The sequence below is a fragment of the Ailuropoda melanoleuca genome, chromosome 8, assembly GCF_002007445.2.
Source record: "Ailuropoda melanoleuca isolate Jingjing chromosome 8, ASM200744v2, whole genome shotgun sequence".
In the NCBI taxonomy this organism is placed as follows: domain Eukaryota; kingdom Metazoa; phylum Chordata; class Mammalia; order Carnivora; family Ursidae; genus Ailuropoda; species Ailuropoda melanoleuca.
Window position 1 is genome coordinate 68,748,961 of NC_048225.1, and position 18,025 is coordinate 68,766,985.

At 41.8% G+C, this 18,025-nt stretch overlaps 1 protein-coding gene across 14 annotated transcripts in view; it reads right to left on the minus strand.

The window, feature by feature from the left end:
* The window catches only part of SDCCAG8 (SHH signaling and ciliogenesis regulator SDCCAG8), a 239,423-nt gene that overhangs the window by 70,719 nt on the left and 150,679 nt on the right, over positions 1-18,025 (minus strand). For 10 of the 14 annotated variants that reach the window (XM_034666639.1, XM_034666637.1, XM_034666640.1 and 7 more), the window contains 3 exons: positions 14,535-14,662; positions 12,358-12,466; positions 2,944-3,075 (listed from right to left, as the gene is read on the minus strand). In XM_034666639.1, the coding sequence (XP_034522530.1) occupies positions 2,944-3,075; positions 12,358-12,466; positions 14,535-14,662 (369 nt within the window). Of the gene's footprint in view, positions 1-2,943; positions 3,076-12,357; positions 12,467-14,534; positions 14,663-18,025 lie in introns of those variants that run through there. The other 4 variants (XM_034666643.1, XM_034666644.1, XM_034666636.1 and 1 more) reach the window with 3 other exon arrangements.

Below are 18,025 nucleotides of genomic sequence, written 5' to 3' on the forward strand. Positions count from 1 at the left end.
GGGCAGAGGGAAGAGGAGAGAGAATCTTGAGCAGACTCTGTGACGAGCGTGGAGCCCAATGTGGGGCTCGATCCCATGACCATGAGACCACAACCTGAGCCAAAACCAAGAGTCAGACACCTAACCCACTGTGCCACCCAGGTGCCCCTGGAATGCTATTTTTTAAAATGCAAATTTGATTACATCATTCTTTAAAAAATTATTTTTAAATTATTTCTTCTCTTCAGTAAAAGGATAAAGTAACAGGTCTGTAATAAAAACTTAAAGGCCCTGCCTTTAGGTCCGGCCTTACCTACCTCTCCGACCTCATCGCGTGTCATTCTTTCCCTTACTCTTGATGTTAAACACACAAGTTTCTTTCCTTCCTCAAAAGTCCTACCTCAGGATCTTCAAGTTTACAAACTTTTTTAGAAGAAGGCCAGACAGTAAATATTTTAGGCTTCCTGGCTGGTAAGTCACAGTCTCTGACTCAAGGGCTCAGCTCCAGCACTGCTGTGCGAGAGCTGAGCCACAGACAGTACGTGGACAGACGAGCACGACTGCCTTTCTGAGCCACGCACCACAGGCGTGGGCCGGGGCGCGGTCAGCCAGCTCCTGCTCTAGAAAGCAAGCCGTCGCTATCCCCACGCTCACAGATTCATTTCAAGTATCATTTTTCTCACTGAAAATTTTCCTGAGCAGGTAGGCCCCTTTATTAAAGGTGCTCTTACCACAAAGTAGTTATCTCTTTCATAGAACCAAATGGTGCTGTAATTAACTAGATATTTACAAAGTTATTTGGTCTGTATCCACCTTCCCTATAAGGCCGTAAATGCCATGACACTGGGGACCATACTTATTATTTTCTTCCCAGCTTGTGTTGGAGAACAGGACGCAGGGTGGCAATCAGTAGACACCCTCTGAGTGAATGATTAGTTTGCTGCCCGACCTTCAGTTGGCAATGGTAGCTCTCTGAGCCTCAGTCGTCCGTCTGGACATGGATAGAGTAACAGCTGCCTTCCCGTTTGTTTCAAGGTAAGAGAACACGGCTGAGTGCAGTCTGTGGACTCTAGTACGAATTCAAGACAAAAAATAGCAAAATGCCTTGTTGCCAACATGTGGCAAATTGCAGCCGAAGGACCAGGTCAAATTCCCCGGCTTGTTTTGCTGGCCCTCAAGCCATGTATGGTTTTGCTTTCTTAAAAGCTTGTAAAAGGGACACCTGGGTGGCTCAGTTGGTTAAGCGTCTGCCTTCGGCTCGGGTCATGATCTCAGGGTCCTAGGATCGAGTCCTGCATCGGGCTCCCTGCTCAGTGGGGAGCCTGTTTCTCCCTTTGCCTGCCGTTCCCCCTGCTAGTGCTCTCTCTCTCTGACAAATAAATAAATAAAATCTTAAAAAAAAAAAAAAAGATTGTAAAACACAAAAACAAAACAAAGAAGACCCTGTGACAGAAACCACATGTGGCCCACAAAACCTAAAATATTTTGGTCTGGCCTAGAACACTGTCTGAGTCTAAGTAAATATTCTAATGAGTAAATAAATGAATGATTAATATCTGCCAAAGATACCTATATTTTCATATTTTGGTGACTGAAAAGCAGTGCCATTTTCTGACTGCCTTTCTTCTCTTCAATACAGCAAGCAATCAAAATTATAAAGTATTTGCCCCCTCCCCAAGGACTCAATGTTGACTTTAAATTTAAAAAAATACAAAATAAAAGGAGTCTATAAGCATTTTCATTTTCCTCTCAATTATATCAACAATTGCTTTTGAAACAGAGAAGGTGTGGGGTATCTGGGGAACAGGATAGGAATGGGGGGGCTAGGAGCCAAGAATACCCCTTCAAGCTCACCGCGGTGCTATGCACGTGATCGCTACATGAAGTCCAAATTTACAGCAATCCATTCAACTATGGTGTAAATACTGATATTTCTTTTCCCCTGGGAATCCATCATTATACGGAAATTTTAAGTGACACATTTATAGGAAATGAGATGGGGCTGGGTTTCTTACAAAAGAACGACACTAAAAAGGAAAGGAATTTGGAGTCAAAAGATCAAGATTCAGGTTCGAATTCTACCACCTCCTCAATTTGTCCCTCTGAGCAAATCCATTAGTCTCTCTGAGCTTGTGTTTCATCGTCTAGAAAAAGGGAGCAATATCATTGGTGGCATTCACTAGGTCGCTAGTAGGAGCCAGGTGCTTGACATACATTTGCTCTTTATATCAAACTGCAAAGTGGCCATTATTAGTCCCAAGACATAGATGAAGAAACTGATGCTCAGGGAGGTCACAGGACTTGCTCCAAGTGACACCACCAGGAAGAACCATAAGGTTTGGAGTCGAATTCTGTCTCAAGCAACATCATCAGTGCATATCTGATGAAGATATTTAACCTTTGGGGCGCCTGGGTGGCTCAGTCGGTTAAGCATCCGACTCTTGGTTTCGGTTCGGGTCATGATCTCATGGGTCATGGGATTCAGCCCCATATCGGGCTCTGCGCTCAACAGGGAGTCAGTTGGCTTGGGTATTCTCTCTCCCTCCCCCATTCGAGTGTGCACTCTCTCTCTCTCTCAAGTAAATGAATAAATATATTTTAAAAAGATCTTTAACCTTCTTAGCCTCTTATACATTTTATCTCACAAAACACACGTGAAACCTCATTTCTATGAAAGTCCTCCATATTTCACATTAGCGACTTACACCGTAAAGGCAGATGGTTTCCCTACAATGCTCTCTATTAAATCTAACTCCATGTCTAGAGAACGCTCTCCCTTCTGCATGTTATAAGAACAACCTAGGCTGGGGAAGGATAAATACTCAAGAATATTAGATTTTGAGCATGTCCCTTGTGTGCCAGAGTGGCCATGAATGCCATTTATTCCACATCAATTCCCATTCGTATTTGGAACCAAACACCTTCAATATACAGCATGTCAGTTGATTGTTAAAGTTGTATTACCTTTGCTTCATTATCTCATGTAGTCTCCCGTGTTGGACACACTGTTCCTCCAATTCATCATTTCTCCTCTGTAACTTTTCCAGTTTGTCATGTGTATACCTTTTCTCTTGACTGAGCTGAGCTATTTCAGATCTAGAGAGGTGAACACACAGAAATGACAAATGCTAAAGGTTCTTATTACCAGAGCACATTTTTACTGTATAACCTTAGCATTATCTTAAACCCCACACTTAAAAATAGTACTGTAAATAAAAGTTATTTTAGGTAAAATGGAATATTCCAGAAATTGCAAAATGTCTACTGCAGGAATGTTTGCATTGCAGGGACTCCAGTGGCAGATAGAGAAAGGAATAATGACTTACTCTGAAAGAGGTGGCTTCTTCCAGGAACGACACAAAAATGAAAATGATTCATATTCACACCCAGTATTTATTGAGTGCCTATTACAGGCCAGCCACCATGCTGTTAAAGGAGCAACCCCAGGCCTAATCTCTACGACAGAGCATTGTTTCTTTCAATTAACATAGCTAATGTAATGGCACATGATTAAAATCATATAGTTCCAAAAGGCATAATAATGAAAAATGGCATTCCTCTACCCACCCCCTCACCCCATCTCCAGCTCGTCAATGTAACAACTAGTATTCCAGTGTGCAGTTAAAGCAATGGCCACATTTGCATCACGTGACTACCGAAACCTTGGTCCTTGCTGGCTCAGTAGCTTATGACGATCGCACGCACACTGGTGTACATTGACCGTCCCCAGATGAGGGCTTTAGTGTAGAGGGACGGAACGTCCAGCCATCTTTTTAGTGGATTTCCAGTGGTTTATTTCTAATATCCGTGTCCGTCATTCTTCCCCTGTGGCCATCCTGCTTCTCAAGAGAAGTCTCCAGCTCCCTGCTTGTTGGGTCTGACCCTCGCCAGCCGTGGTTTAGGAGCCCATAGGAAACAGAGAGGTAGGGATCTCACCTTTCAGAATGCAGACTTCCTATTCATTTCTCTCTGCAACCCTCAGTGCCCCTATTGTGACCAGAGCCTGCTGGTTCCGTGTCTTCAGAGAGGAAGCTCCGAATCGCTGGGTGGAGGAGGGACAGTCATTGGCTGTGTGGGGTCGGGAGTAGAACTGTCGATTTTGGTTTTGGTCCTATGCTCCGCTTCTGCCTTCCAAGTTTTTCTGGCATCCCGAGAGCAGACGAGCTTGCTTCCCATGCAAGTGCCCTCTGGAGACACGTGAGATTCCCCTTCCCCCACTTTGCCACCTCGGGTACTATCTACCCAGTCTTCGTGCTGCCCTCACACATCACAGGTGGGATCACAGGAAGCTACTTTGGTGATGAAGTACGTTACCTCTTCAGTATCTTGGAGAATCACCTTGAGTCTCGAAACCTGAAGATCGGAAAGAGACCCATCCGAGAAAAACCGTATCCCTGTCCTTGCTTTCAGTTCAGCATGGGTCCTGTGGTCACCACCTCCTCACGCTCCACTGCTCTTACATCTGAAAACGTGAGCAGCTGACGACCGGTTTGTTTCTTGAAGGTTAAGTGAGACCCCTGACGCAGAATTACGTCACTCCAAAAGAAAGGATTCCTCCATTAGGTGAGAGAGTCTTTTCTTCCTGGTTAAGGAGAGATGTGGATTTGCTCAGGGAACGCATCCCACGGAACTCGCCCCAGGTGATGACGTCACTGTATGAGGCAATTTCTCACGTTCTGTTCCCCTCATTCCTCATATCGTTTTCATCTTGGTTCCGGTGTCAACTCAAAGGAAGCTTGCCCTGATTAATACTTCGCCGTTCTCAGTATATCAGCATATTTTCTGAAACTACTCTCAGCTTTTCTGCATATATTAGCATATAATTTATTCCTCTGAACTGTGGCTCGATGGCTCATCTTTCACTAGAGTCCACATGAGGGCAGGGATTGTCTCATTTGCAAGGTCAGATCAAGCACTCAGTCTACATTTGCTTCTCCTAATAAGAATTTACCTATATTTGAAATAGTCTAAATCGGTTAGTAATGATTTATGTTTCTCCTTTCAAAATCACAGACAATATACAAGAATTTAAGGCAGTTATAAGAAATTGTTAATTGAGTGTTCTTCGAAGATTAGTATTTCTTATCACAACATGTATCATGCGCTAAAATAAATTCCAAAAAGACAATGAAAGTCCTTAAACCAGATTAGGAAAACACGCAGAAGAGTATTTATCCGTCCTCAGGTACTTCCCCAGGGGGGGAAAAGTCACTTTTTAAAAGAACAATTACAACAGAAACATAGATTTTTACAATATAAAAATATGAAAACTTTACACACAAAAAGTCGTACTGTTCACAGTAGCATTCTTTCTAGAAGCAACCTTGCTCTCCAACCCCATATCTGGAAACCAAATCCAGAAATGTGTCAACAGAAGACTGGTTACATTACTTATACAAAGGAGTATCAAGAGGCTAGTCTGACAGTGAGGGCTATCTGTTGGCAGTGTTATTTATTGACTTAAAAATATGATATATTGGTAAGAAAGGAAAATATTTGAAAATCAGCATATATAAAGTGATACCATTTTATAATTAAAAAATACTTTTTCCCCTTCCCCCTTTAAAATACTGTGTATATTACATATTAATATGGATTATCTCTAGGTGTCAGAATTAGGAATTTTCTAAAATTTCTTTTCCTTTTCCATTTTTTTTAATTTTAAAAATGGACACATATTTAAGACAAACAGTAAAGTCATTCCAGCTGCATCTACTGTGGTCATCATGTCACAATACATGTAAATCACACCACCATGCTGTACGTCTTAAACTTGGACGGTGATGTATGTCACTAATTTCTCAGTAAACCTGGAAAAAAGATTTTGAAAATCACTCTGATTTTGAAAAAAAATCATGAAAAACAGAAGGCACTGGGAACAAGATTTTCAAAATTAAAAAAAGGGCTGAGAACGCAGAAAAAATGAGACAAATGAAGATGAGAAGCATCATTTAATGAGGTGCTATCCCCCTCTCCATCAAAATTCCGATTAAAAACATAGGAGGAATATGAAAAATATTCACAGAGGAAGAAACAGAAACAGGCAATCAACATTTATAAAATACTCAAATTTCTGCTATTATTCAAAAAAATGCATAACAAAAGCAGGCCCCAGTTGAATATTCAGTGCATGCTTGCCTACTCTCTGTCAGATAGAGGGTAAGTGTTTATTTCCTTTTCTCTGTGAGGTAAATAGGAGGTTTAATGACTTGCCTGAGGTCACCCAAAGGGTCATTAGCCCAGCTCAGATACAAATACTGGCCTCTCCAACTCTAAAGGGGTTGTCCCACCCACTGTGCAATACTGCCTCTCACTTTTTCTTACAAATTTCACCTCTCTGTGTCACATACTGATGTGGGTACACGTATACTGAGAATTTAGTGTAATACTTGAACAAAGTCATCCACGAATAGCCTTAAAAGGGTTCGAATTACTGAAACAGAAAAAAGACAGGTCAGAGTCTTTGGACCCACAATCCCCTTTTAGGCATCTCGACTAAGGGAATCATAAAAAATTCAGAGTAATGGACAAAATTATTATTGTATTATCATAACAGTGAAAAACTGGAAACATCTTAAATGTCTAATGACTTATTATACATATGAATGATTCAATTAAAATGGTTTCCAGAGTAGTGCTGTAGACAAATGTTCACCAGATATCAGTAAGTGAAAAGCAGGACACAGACAGTGTCTACAGTGGCACTCACCCACCAGGCGAATGTATGTGTACATACACACTTACTTCCACACCCAAACTCAATGCAAGGAGATACATCACAGATGAACGTTACCGCTGGATGGTAATGTCATAGGAAATTTTTTTTTCTTAATTTTTCTTTCTAGTTATAGCCAAATGCCCTACACTGGGGATGTCTTACATGACCACAAAGAGATAAATGTTATTTTGCAAAGTGCACATTAGTATCAGGTATTTTATTGCTATAATATTTTTTTCTGCTTTGCATATTTTTGGGTTTTTATTTCTCTTTGTTTATAATGATAATTTGCCTTCCAACTTGCAGTATCTGATAAAAATTTGGCAAATGTCCACGGACATCATCATTAGTCTGTCTAGGGCCCACGATATAGTCAAAGAACTAGTAGTTTGCAAAGCTCAGAGAGTAAACTTCAGCACAAGTTTCTGTTGGTTCCAGATTACCTCTGTGGCACGATTATCCCAGTGTCATATAAAGGAATAATTGACTCTAATCCATTTTTAGAGAAAATTTAGGTAATGTCTGGCTTCACAGAAGCATGAACTTTTCCCTACATTTTTATATACCAGTTATACTGTGTAATGGCATTTGCATGAAGTATAATATTTTACTACTACAATTAGGATTACAGTGATAATTGCTTTTTTAAGGGAAAACCTGACCCCTTAATTTTTTATTCTTTTAGATTCTCACTTGACTTTTGGTGACAATTAGCAGAGGCCAGTATGAGTCCCTCCTTGTAGAATATAATTTTTGTAGCATCCCAATCTAACATCGTCTAAACATGCGGGGGAAAAAATAGTTCAACCGGGTGTGTGTTCTTTACTTCAATTAAACTCACACAGTTGGGTACTGACTGTTGCCAAAACAGTAATATAATTTATACATTATAGTCCACACAGTAAAACTACACTAAAAGTCATTTAACAATATTTATAACACCATAAAATACAGTGTTAAAATATATGAACTGCAATATGTACCAAAATTATAAAATTTGTTTCTCATCATCAGTGATTAAAACCAGGATCATTGCTCTAGCCTCAATACCCACAACCCTGGTGACAGATTAGAATTCAAATCTTAATGATCAATTTACAATTAACAAGATAGAAGTGAAACAAATTAAACCAACCATTATATATAACGAGACCCAATGGACTACCATTGTTCCTCTTAATTACAAAACGCAAATCACAAATACACAATGGGCAGTGTTAGACATCAATCCACAAGCCTAGCAACCCAGAAAGTGACAGTGACAGGAAAAGAAAGAAGAGACGCAAAACCACCACGTAGACCGGGGTTCTGTGCTCCCTGCTAGCCTGTCTCTCCAACGTGCGCCGAGGGGCCGCACCCCAGCCCAGGCTTGATCACCACCCTCCAGCTGCCAGAGGCTCACGCCTCCCAGCGCCCAACAAGCACTTCTCAGCTCTTCCCAGGCCTCGGTCAGAGCCCTGCAAAGGGCATTGCAACCATTTTACTGCTGATTCATCCAAGCCCCTGCGGAGAGGGAACACTTCCCTCACTTTGATAAAGAGAAATCACAGTTGCACCAAAGATATTTCAATGGCCCCACTTACCACCCTCAAAAACAACCCTAGGACTTGTAATAAGCTCCCAGGGTTCCGGGGAATAAAGACGAAAGGGTAGCTAAAGTTTATGAGAGCGTCAACTCAAATCAGCCAGCATGCCTGCCTGGTGCCAATTAAAAGCAAAATGGAATTAATTCTCCCGTCTCGTGGTCAGAAACGAGCTATATCAAATGCACAGAATCGGCAGTTCATTTTTAGTTCGAAAATGGGACGTGCCATTCACAAACCCTGGAGTTACAGACACCACCCAAGCAGGGTGGAACGCGGCGTGCAGACAGTCCGCGCTGATCACTGGGGAGGGCGCGCAGACAACGGAGCTCAAGGCGCTGCCCCTGAGGTTGGCACTTGGGGAGAAAACACATACAACACACACACTCGGAAGGACCCTTCCTAAACACCTGCACGGGCAGCCTAGCCTGAGGCCGGGGTAACGAGTCAGAGCCTACGGCACGGCGAGCCCAGACTGTCAGCGTTCCTAGGGACGGCAGGGGCTCTGGTCAAACGGCTAGATCCGTGAGTAAAAAATGAAGCTAATAACAAATGCTGTGAAGCCATTTGGTTAGTATGGGGTCATAAATAACGTGGAACTCTGAGAAATGTCCCGAGCAAGAAAAGGGAGCTACAAAAATTGTTCTCGATTGTTGAGAAATACAAAATAAATAGACCCACTTTTAAGAAAAATTTTACTGTCGTACTCTGAGGAAAAGACGGCTCAGAATTACCCTGAGGGGTCATTATTGTGGAGACTGGACTTCCACAGTGACAACGCTCTAGGAAACTCAAAACTAGCTCCAAGACTTTCCTCACCTCAAAGCGCAGGAAAAATCATTTATCCCCAAAGTTTAGTATAGGGTGCACAGAGCTCCCGAAGGCTTCCCCAGGGCTTCATAAATTTACAGTCTTTATTTAAAAAGAACCACTCTGAGCCCTTCAAGTTATACAGGTGAATTCAAAGCAAAAGGTCATGTCAAAATCCAATGATACATTTTGTATGAATTTTAAAAATGTCGTCCTCTTCATAGAGGGAGCCAGAGGGAAAAGAGACACTTGGTGGACAGGAATTAAAGTCAACGACAGACAGCCAACCTTAAAATCAGTTTACCGTATTCTACCACGTTCTTGTGAGACACACAAAATGAGTATTTTGTAAACTTCAGGGGTTCTTAAAAGTTTTAACCATAATCGGTAACAATTTTTTGAGTGTTTATGATTGCCAGGCCTTAGTTTTGGATAAACTTGCAAAGCGACAGTAGATGGCCTTATTTTAATTCTTCAGATTTACAAAAGAGGCCAGCTTAGAGCAGGACTCGAAACACCACCAGACCCACAGTTTCCCGATCCTGCTTTGCTTTTACAAAGGTTTTCCTTGTGATACAGAATTTATGTCTGTCAGAATGGCACTCGGAGCCTCCCTGGAAAAGACAGTAATAACTGGATGGAAGTCACATCCAAACTGCCACGGTCAAGGCTCTGGAACCTATGCCGTCAGCATGAGTGCTTACACTTCCACGTGTTGCGCACCGAGTGAGGCGCTTTACACATGTGTGTATGTGTGTATGTGCACCCGTGTATCTCTCAGTATTTCTTATCCCCACAACAGTCCGGCAACAGGGTTTTAGAAATGTTTTAGGGGCACCTGCGTGGCTCAGTCAGTTGGACTCTTGGTTTTGGCTCAGGTCGTGATCTCAGGGTCAGGCTCCATGCTGAGTGTGGAGCCTGCTTGAGATTCTCCCTCTCCCTCGGCCCCTCCTGCCCCCCCATGTTTTCTCTCAATGAATGAATGAATGAATGAATGAATGAATGAATAAATAAATAAATAAATAAATAAATAAATAAATAAAATAAATTTTAAAAATATACATATTTTAGAGAGGGAGAAGCTGAGGTTTGGAGATTAGGCAATGTACCCAAGGTCATGCAGCCAAGTGGCAGAGCAAGATTTGAACCTCGCTCCTTCTGAATTCCAAAGTGCTTTTCACTGCACCCTGTCTGTCATCTACACAGGAACAGGTTGGGAGGAGAGTCAGGTCAGGTTCGAGGGGGTAAAACCATACTTGTTTCATTCAGTCAGCAAGCAGGTACTGCACGCCATGTGGGTATCCGACAGACAGAGGCACGTTCAGCTGACAAAGAGCGGTCAGGAACTGGAGGAACCCGAAACAAGAGGAGGTGGAGGCGGGCGGAGGCTCAGTCTCACTAGATCAGTACAGGACAAATGGATAGATACAGAGCAGAAGAAAGGGGGCCAAGGAAGCAGGGCACAGGTTGTCCCACGCTCCCAGGCTTACCCTCACATGAAGAGCATGCCTACTTCTCCATGGGAATTGAAGGAATATTTTTTCTTTCCCAAACTTTCTTACCATAGCTGCTTTTGCCTGGATTTTCTTTGGTAGTAGATGCAAGATATTACACTTCTTACAAGAAAGATCATAGGCCTTGGAACTAGAAATATCTAGGGTAGAACTCTAGTTCTCCCACTTTCCAGCTATTTAAACACTGTGAGTATTGGTTCCCTCACATGTAATTCCTGTCTCAAGTTGTAAGAATTAATACCAAGCATACAGTACCTCCATCTCTTTTTTATGCTGTAATTTCCGGAATTATGTCTCCTTAGAGAGCAAGATAATTAATAATCTATCATAAAGCAATCTTCAGATAACACAATCTTTTAAGTCCCAGATCAATGTAATTTCTTCTTAAACTGTATGATCCAGGTTTTTTGTTTGTTTGCTTCTAACAAATTACTTAGTTTTGGGTTTATGTGAGGCAAATAACATGCTTCAAATTAGCAGGAGCTACTGTTAATATTATGAGGGTCTCTCCTGCGACAAAATCATTTGGGTTTCCTTGTCAAGCTTCCTGAAAATATCTGGTATTTTGGCACCCTGAGCTTTTTCTCTACGCAAATAAGATCTTTAATTAGTATTTGCTAAGAAGGTCCGCATGTCAGAGCGCATTCTGGGTGCTTTATAAAAGCCTCTGTCTTCCTGGGAGCAGGAAGAACTGGACTCATCAGCCCTCTGATTCCCCAAAGGATTCTGGGATATGGATTCCAACAGCTAAGCTACCTCACTGATGCAGGAATCCAAGACAGGGCTCGGGAAATCCTTTCTGAATGAGATTCCTAAGTCAGAAGTTTGCTCACTGAGCTCTACCGCTTGCCCTGTGTACATCTACGTGAACTTCAGAAAAATAAAGACGAGATCTACAGGTTATTTTTCCACTAGGTTGTAGTTTAATGGGTCATCTAATATCTAGTTAGTTTACGTCAGTGATGCCTTTTATAGTTCAAAGTGATTCTGTCCAATATCATTCATTTACAAGAGGAAAGCACAGTTCAAGCAGGTCAAGTAAAATTTGTCTGAGCTTAGACGGTTACTCTCAGAGCTGAGATGAGAATGCAGGCTCCTTATCATTTACAGCAGAGAATCATTCATTCATGGAAATAATCTGACTAGAAAATGTGCCGAAAATAATTCACGAAGACCCCAATCAATGTATGCTATAAAAGGCAGCGCACCTACACAATGGATGATAGCTGTTCTAATAAGACAAATCGAGTTTTGGAGAATGAAAGGATGGTTTGGGTTTATTTATTTTCAAGTATCACCTAGTTTCATTTTTGTAGATACGCATTTCATCTATTATCATTTGACCTAGAGAGAGTTTCTGGGTGTTCGTGGAGAACTGTACTGACAGATTAAAATGTTAACTATATCGACATAAGACTTTAAAACTGCTTGATTTATCTGAATCCTTTATAAAATATTTGTCTCTTGACCTTTGTGTTCTGAAGTTTCATAACTGTCGATTCTGAATGTTGAAAAAGTCAAATAATAGTATGTATTCAAAATCATGAAAAAAACACCAAGGTGTCTGTATGGACAATTAAGAAATTGTACATATTAAGAAACTGTCCATACAGAGGAAGTATTTTCACAGGAAATACGTCAACACATATTTAATTTTGACATGAGCCTCAAATAATGGAAATGCAGTTTTTAAAGAAAAAATGACAGTATTCACCCAAACAGTACTCCGAAAGTATTGTATAATACCACCTACCTGCTTTTTTTAGAGATCTGCTCCAGTTTCTTGGCTAATGCACAGCATTCTTCCTTTAACTTTGTCAAAAATGTATTCTGGGAGGTCAGCAATGAATACTGTTCATTTTCTAGAAATAACAATAAACCCCCCACCAATATAAGATGTTTATGGTTGTAACTCTGCAGGGCTTCCAAATGTAGACCAGTAACAGTGCTAAGACCGCTACCCCGTTCCTAGAAGCCGCCAGGTCAATTTCAACAACCAAGGTCAAAGGACCACTCACCTGGCAAGACACTAAATCTTGGGAGGCATTAATTTTTCTAATAATTACACCCCGGAAACAGTTCTGATCATACCAGCTTGGGGTGACGTTTTAACGTGCTGATAAACTGTCAGATTATCTCAAGTGGAGCCATGGATACTTCTATCTTTGTAATATGCAAGATATTATATTTTTATTTTGACAATTTTACTATCAACAGTGTCAAGAATGATCACAACTAGATAATTCACAACTAAAATAACGGAGGAACTCTGTTCTATACTGTAATTCATGCTTTATGTTTCGTATTTGCCCACATATCTCACTAACCCAACCCGTCGTGTATACTTCTTTCGTAACGATATAAAATACATAATCTTCCCTAGAATTTGGATTTCACTGTCAACAGTATGTGCTTCACTGAAGATCTGGTCAAAGGCATTGAAGAGAGTGTGATATTTTTGTGCACAGAAGTGTTCTTAAGGTGCCCTTAGCCGTTAAACCCTCTCACGTAGCACTCAGACTCCGCCCAAGCCTCCTTGATCATTAGAAGCTTGTGAGCAGGAGTGGAAACACTATTTCTTCCCGAATTCCCTCCTTTTGCTTTTAGTGGAAAAACATCCACTGAGTCTGGAAAAATGCGGAAGGGAATCATGTGAGTCAATATGACATTTGCCTCTTTATAAGCAAATAGATGATTTAATGACTTTTATGTTACCATTTTTCACCTATAGGGTAAGCAATCATTTTTTTAGCCCGTCTTCAAATACAGTGCACATGAGATCATGTGAAAAATTATCTTGAAGTGTCAGGTTTAATAAGCCCCTTTATTTCTTTCCAATTTTAGCCACTGACTGGTAAAAAGCATATAGCATACAAAGCAAAATAAATCAAGGCATTCAAAATTAAGCAACACTTTTCTGCAAGAGACAGGATCAATTAAACTTTTGTTTTAATAGTACAATCAGCTCAGAGTACGTGGTGTGGAATTATAATGACTGACACGGTCTTGTTTTGACTAACACTGTCTGTGAACACACAACTCAAAAGTGAAAGGGGCTACAGAATGCTCTGGGTGAACACATCCAACTGGTTGCTTTGAACAAAAGTGCATTTTACTTTCAAATTAAAGGTAAGGAGTTACTGGCCAACTCCGTCTGCAAAATAGCACCAATGTGATGAAAGATGGCAATTTTTAGCCAAGCTGCCAGCTGTGGTCAATGCCTTGTATTACTGCATTTTCACAGCAGTTTGAGAACTTGAAGAATGCAAAGGATTAAACATCGCTCTCGATTGGGCTGGGGGGGCGGGTGGGGAAATCATACAAATGCTAAAAATGTTCGAAGCTGCAAAGATTAAATAAAGGAACATATCAATTTGGAGCCACTGAATTACATCCAGCTGCGACAGTGAATTAAGAACCGATTAATGGCTAAAGCTTTTCTCCAGTTTGGATGCTGAAGCAAACTCATTAGGCTTTTAGAGTAGCTATAATGTGTGTGCTGTGGGAACTGTTCAGTGCTATTCAGGAGACTCTAACTGTAAGCTCAGAGCATTTCCCGCCGAGCTTCTGATGCTATTTTTTTATATAACATGTGTGCCTGAAAACCCAGCCAAAAACAAGCCCTTTGTTTTTCTACTTTGTTGTGGTCTCTCTCAGCTTTACGTTTCTTGAACACAGGTAAATAAACTCATAATCCAGATGGTGCAACAGATGTGAGAGCAGCACTCTGAAATCAACAGACAGTGGGCAATACTTTCCATTTTCTCTTTTAAACGCTAACTAATATGTAATTCGGAATCTCCGGTGTAGTTAGCATCTGCTCCCTTCGGCCAGCCAAAGGTTACAGGTGTTCCTGATGTCATTTCACAGTAAGGCGTGGGCCTGCCTTGTGAGCCAGTGCCCAGGCTCTAATCTTTCCCTACCACCTACCAGTTTGGTCATGCTGGGCCTCCATTTGCTGTATCTTCTGTGTCAGCTCCTGCTCTCTTTGCTGGGCCTGAAGGGCTTGGGCCTTTGCTTCGTTGCTGAGGCTCTGCTGAATGCTATCTTTTTCCAGTCTACAAAGCAGAGAGGAGACAGGCAGAAATGTAATCTACAGATGCAGCAAGCCCCACCACTTCCCCACAGAACACAGAGAGCTGACACGCAGTAAACTGTGGAGCCGAAGAAGACAACAACCTTTGTCAGACCCCCGCCTCCCCCCACCCGGGGGAGAGCCAAAGGGCCTTTCACGCTGTGTTCAGTACATGCCATATTCAAGATGGACTAAAGTATACGACTTTAAAAATCAAAAAACCGTGACATCCGAATATTATTATTTTGTAACTTGAAAACACAAACCTCCTTTTCGGTAAGACTGTCAACGCTCCGGGCCACCACTTCATGTTTTATCTTTTGAACGGTCACTGCTTCCCACAGATCATGCGGTTCTACAGATGGCATCAATCAATACAGCAAAACTGAGATTCCTGAAACTCAGGCTTTGTAGACCACCTCTGCTTTTTCCTCCTCAATTTAAAATGGCATCTCAGATAGAATGTAGGGGACCCTACCCAGAAGCAAGGAAATGATTCTGGATGTTTTCCTTAAACATTTCCACACATTAGGCCACGTAATGGGATTATAAATATGAATATGAAAAGGAAATCTTTCCCCCAGCACTTCCTAATATGACCCCTTTCGGGTCACGTTGAGAGAAGTTGAGGGATGAGAACATTCCCCAGTCCAAGACAACGTCCCAGCCCGCGGTGATGGGGTATTGGCCCAGTGAGATGGGTCATCCGGCTGGGCCAATACCCCATCGAGGGGGCTCCTACAGAAAGAAACTGCCTGAACAATCAGAATCTGAAGAATGCGCAGGATCACATCCTGACAGCGACGCGGACACGGCACACACACTAGGTTGGTTCCCCTTACTCTAAATATGGGTAAGTGAGCTGAGGGTTTCCTTTAATTAACTGACTTAGTTATGTCTAACTCCTTATCTCCTTGTGGGCATTTCTCATCCGTGCTGTTTTAGTTTACTAATTGAGATATTTACTGCCTTGCCTTTGCCAAACTAAAAATAAACAATTCCATAAAGCTATCACTAGTAGTCCACATACCGCTGTGGAGCCTCGATTCATTGGCTTCTAATTATAAAGCAACATAAGGAAAGTCTGTATCGAAATTGGTCAATGCATGCGGTAATGTTGTGGTGTAAAATTCCAGAATGAAACTATACCCACACCTCCTTCAAAGGAAATCATCAGGAGTCCACGCTAAATGTGAAATAAGGTCCCTTCTGGTGCTTCTCATAACAACACCCCCTTGGACCTACTCCAAGGTCTTCCCTCACACTAAGTTCCAAACGGATATACTGCAACAAATAGATACATGAGGCCACTTTTTGCCTCCCCAGTCCCACCATGAATCTTCTGCCCGTGGATCGCTGCATACGTCTCTTTGTTTTCCTGGGATGTCTCCCCCCGCCCCCCGCATCCTGTTCCACCCCACCCCCGCCCTCACCCCGACCCTTGTCCCTCTGCTCAGTGTCTACTTCTCCTTTAAGGTCTGCTCAAAATTCTCCCCTCTCCTTCCATTCTCTCCTAAATTAAGTATTCTTTCCTTGGTGACCTTACTATACATTGTAAATGGATACGTCCTACTAAGATGGCATTTATCACACTTGACTTATTGCCTCTTGTCATCTTTGTCTCTCTAAATCCAGAGCCTGGCTCAGGATTCACACAGGAGAAGCAGGCAGTGAATGCTTAATGAATAGGCGTTCTTAGACCCCTGTCATGGGGGGAAGGGAGGATGCAGTCTTCAGCGAGGCTGCAGAATCTGCTCAAGGCTAGCATGAGGAGGCAAAACGTTTTTAGACATGTCAAAAGGAAGAGTGCCTGGAAGAGAGCGGCTCCAGGGGCTCAGCGAGCTAGAGATCGTGCTGCTGAAGGAATCATCCTAGAAAGGGCACTGTGGACTCTTCCGCTGAGTAACCACCCCAAGGTGAGACCCCTGGTTATAGGCAGGGAGATATGGGGCTCTGAGATCACTAATAACTGGGTAGCTGTACAATGCACTGCTCAAAACCAATATGCATTTGAGAGTGAAAAGAAGCGCTACTGATAATCACATCAGGACAACAGCCATACCTGGGGCTACCCTTTGCACACTGGGGCTATGGTTCTCCTACACAAAGGGGTTGCCAGTCTCAACATCAATTTTTAGCACGAGAAGCTGCCTGATAACTGATATTCTAAATTTACTGTAGAAAAAAACACTACTGTTATTGTAGTTCTCCTTATAAAGAATTTAAGAGAATGCACTACTGAGAGCCTGGGCGGCCCAGCTGGTTAGGCATCTGCCTTCAGCTCAGGTCATGAGCCTGGGGTCCTGGGACTGAGCCCCACACTGGGCTCCCTGCGCAGCGGGGAGCTTGCTTCTCCCTCTCCCTCTGCCCCCACTTGTACGCAAGCTCTCTCTCAAATAAATAAAATCTAAAAAATCCCAATGCTCTACCAACAAATGTTGATTTACATACCAAGTTTTGTTTCTTGAGTCTTTCTCTAATTTTTACTCTATTTAAGAAACTACATGTTATTTTATAATTTTTTAATTGAGGTATAATTGACATATATTAGTTTCAGGTGTACAACATAATGGTTTGATATCTGTACATAGTATGAAATGATCACTACAAGTCTAATTCATGTTTTTTTTCATTGCATAAAAACACGGCCTATATTTACTTTCCTGTTTCCTCCCTCCAGCCCCCTTTCCTCCCGAGTTGCCTTCTCCCCTTGCAGGTTCTTTCTTAGTAGGCTTTTTATAAAACCTTAGAATGTTAAAACTGGAAGGGAATCTCAAATCTGTTTAATCAAATCCTCTCACATTATAGCCAAAGAAAGAAACAGTCTCGAAGGTTACAATGTAAGTGATATGAAGGCAGAGGTGGGATTTGAAATATTCTGATTTAGGGAAACCTATTTTATGGCACTCCAGAGGTAATACAATCATGGATTGAAAGACTAAAAACCACTTATGTGTCCAAGGGAGGGATGAGAGGAGAATCCAAATCAATTTGTTTTATATTTATCATAACTCTCTTTGTAATGTGAAAGACACTCTGCTAGGCACTGAGTCAAACAGAGATGAATATGGCATAGGCCTTGCTCCCGACACAGAATTCAAACGGCTAAAACAGGAAGCAGAAGGTGGAATACACCGTAAGAAATCTACAAGGGGAAACGACCAAAGCAAAGAAAACTGAGAGGACAGTCCCGGCTGCGTGTGAGAGCATCACGAAGGGTAACTGAGTTAAGTCTTCCCCAACTGGTTTTCTTTCAGTTCTCACAACACTGACGATTTCATTTAATCAAACTTGTAGTTAGCCATATTTTATAAACTGGAATAAAAGAAATGGCAGTAAAGAAGAA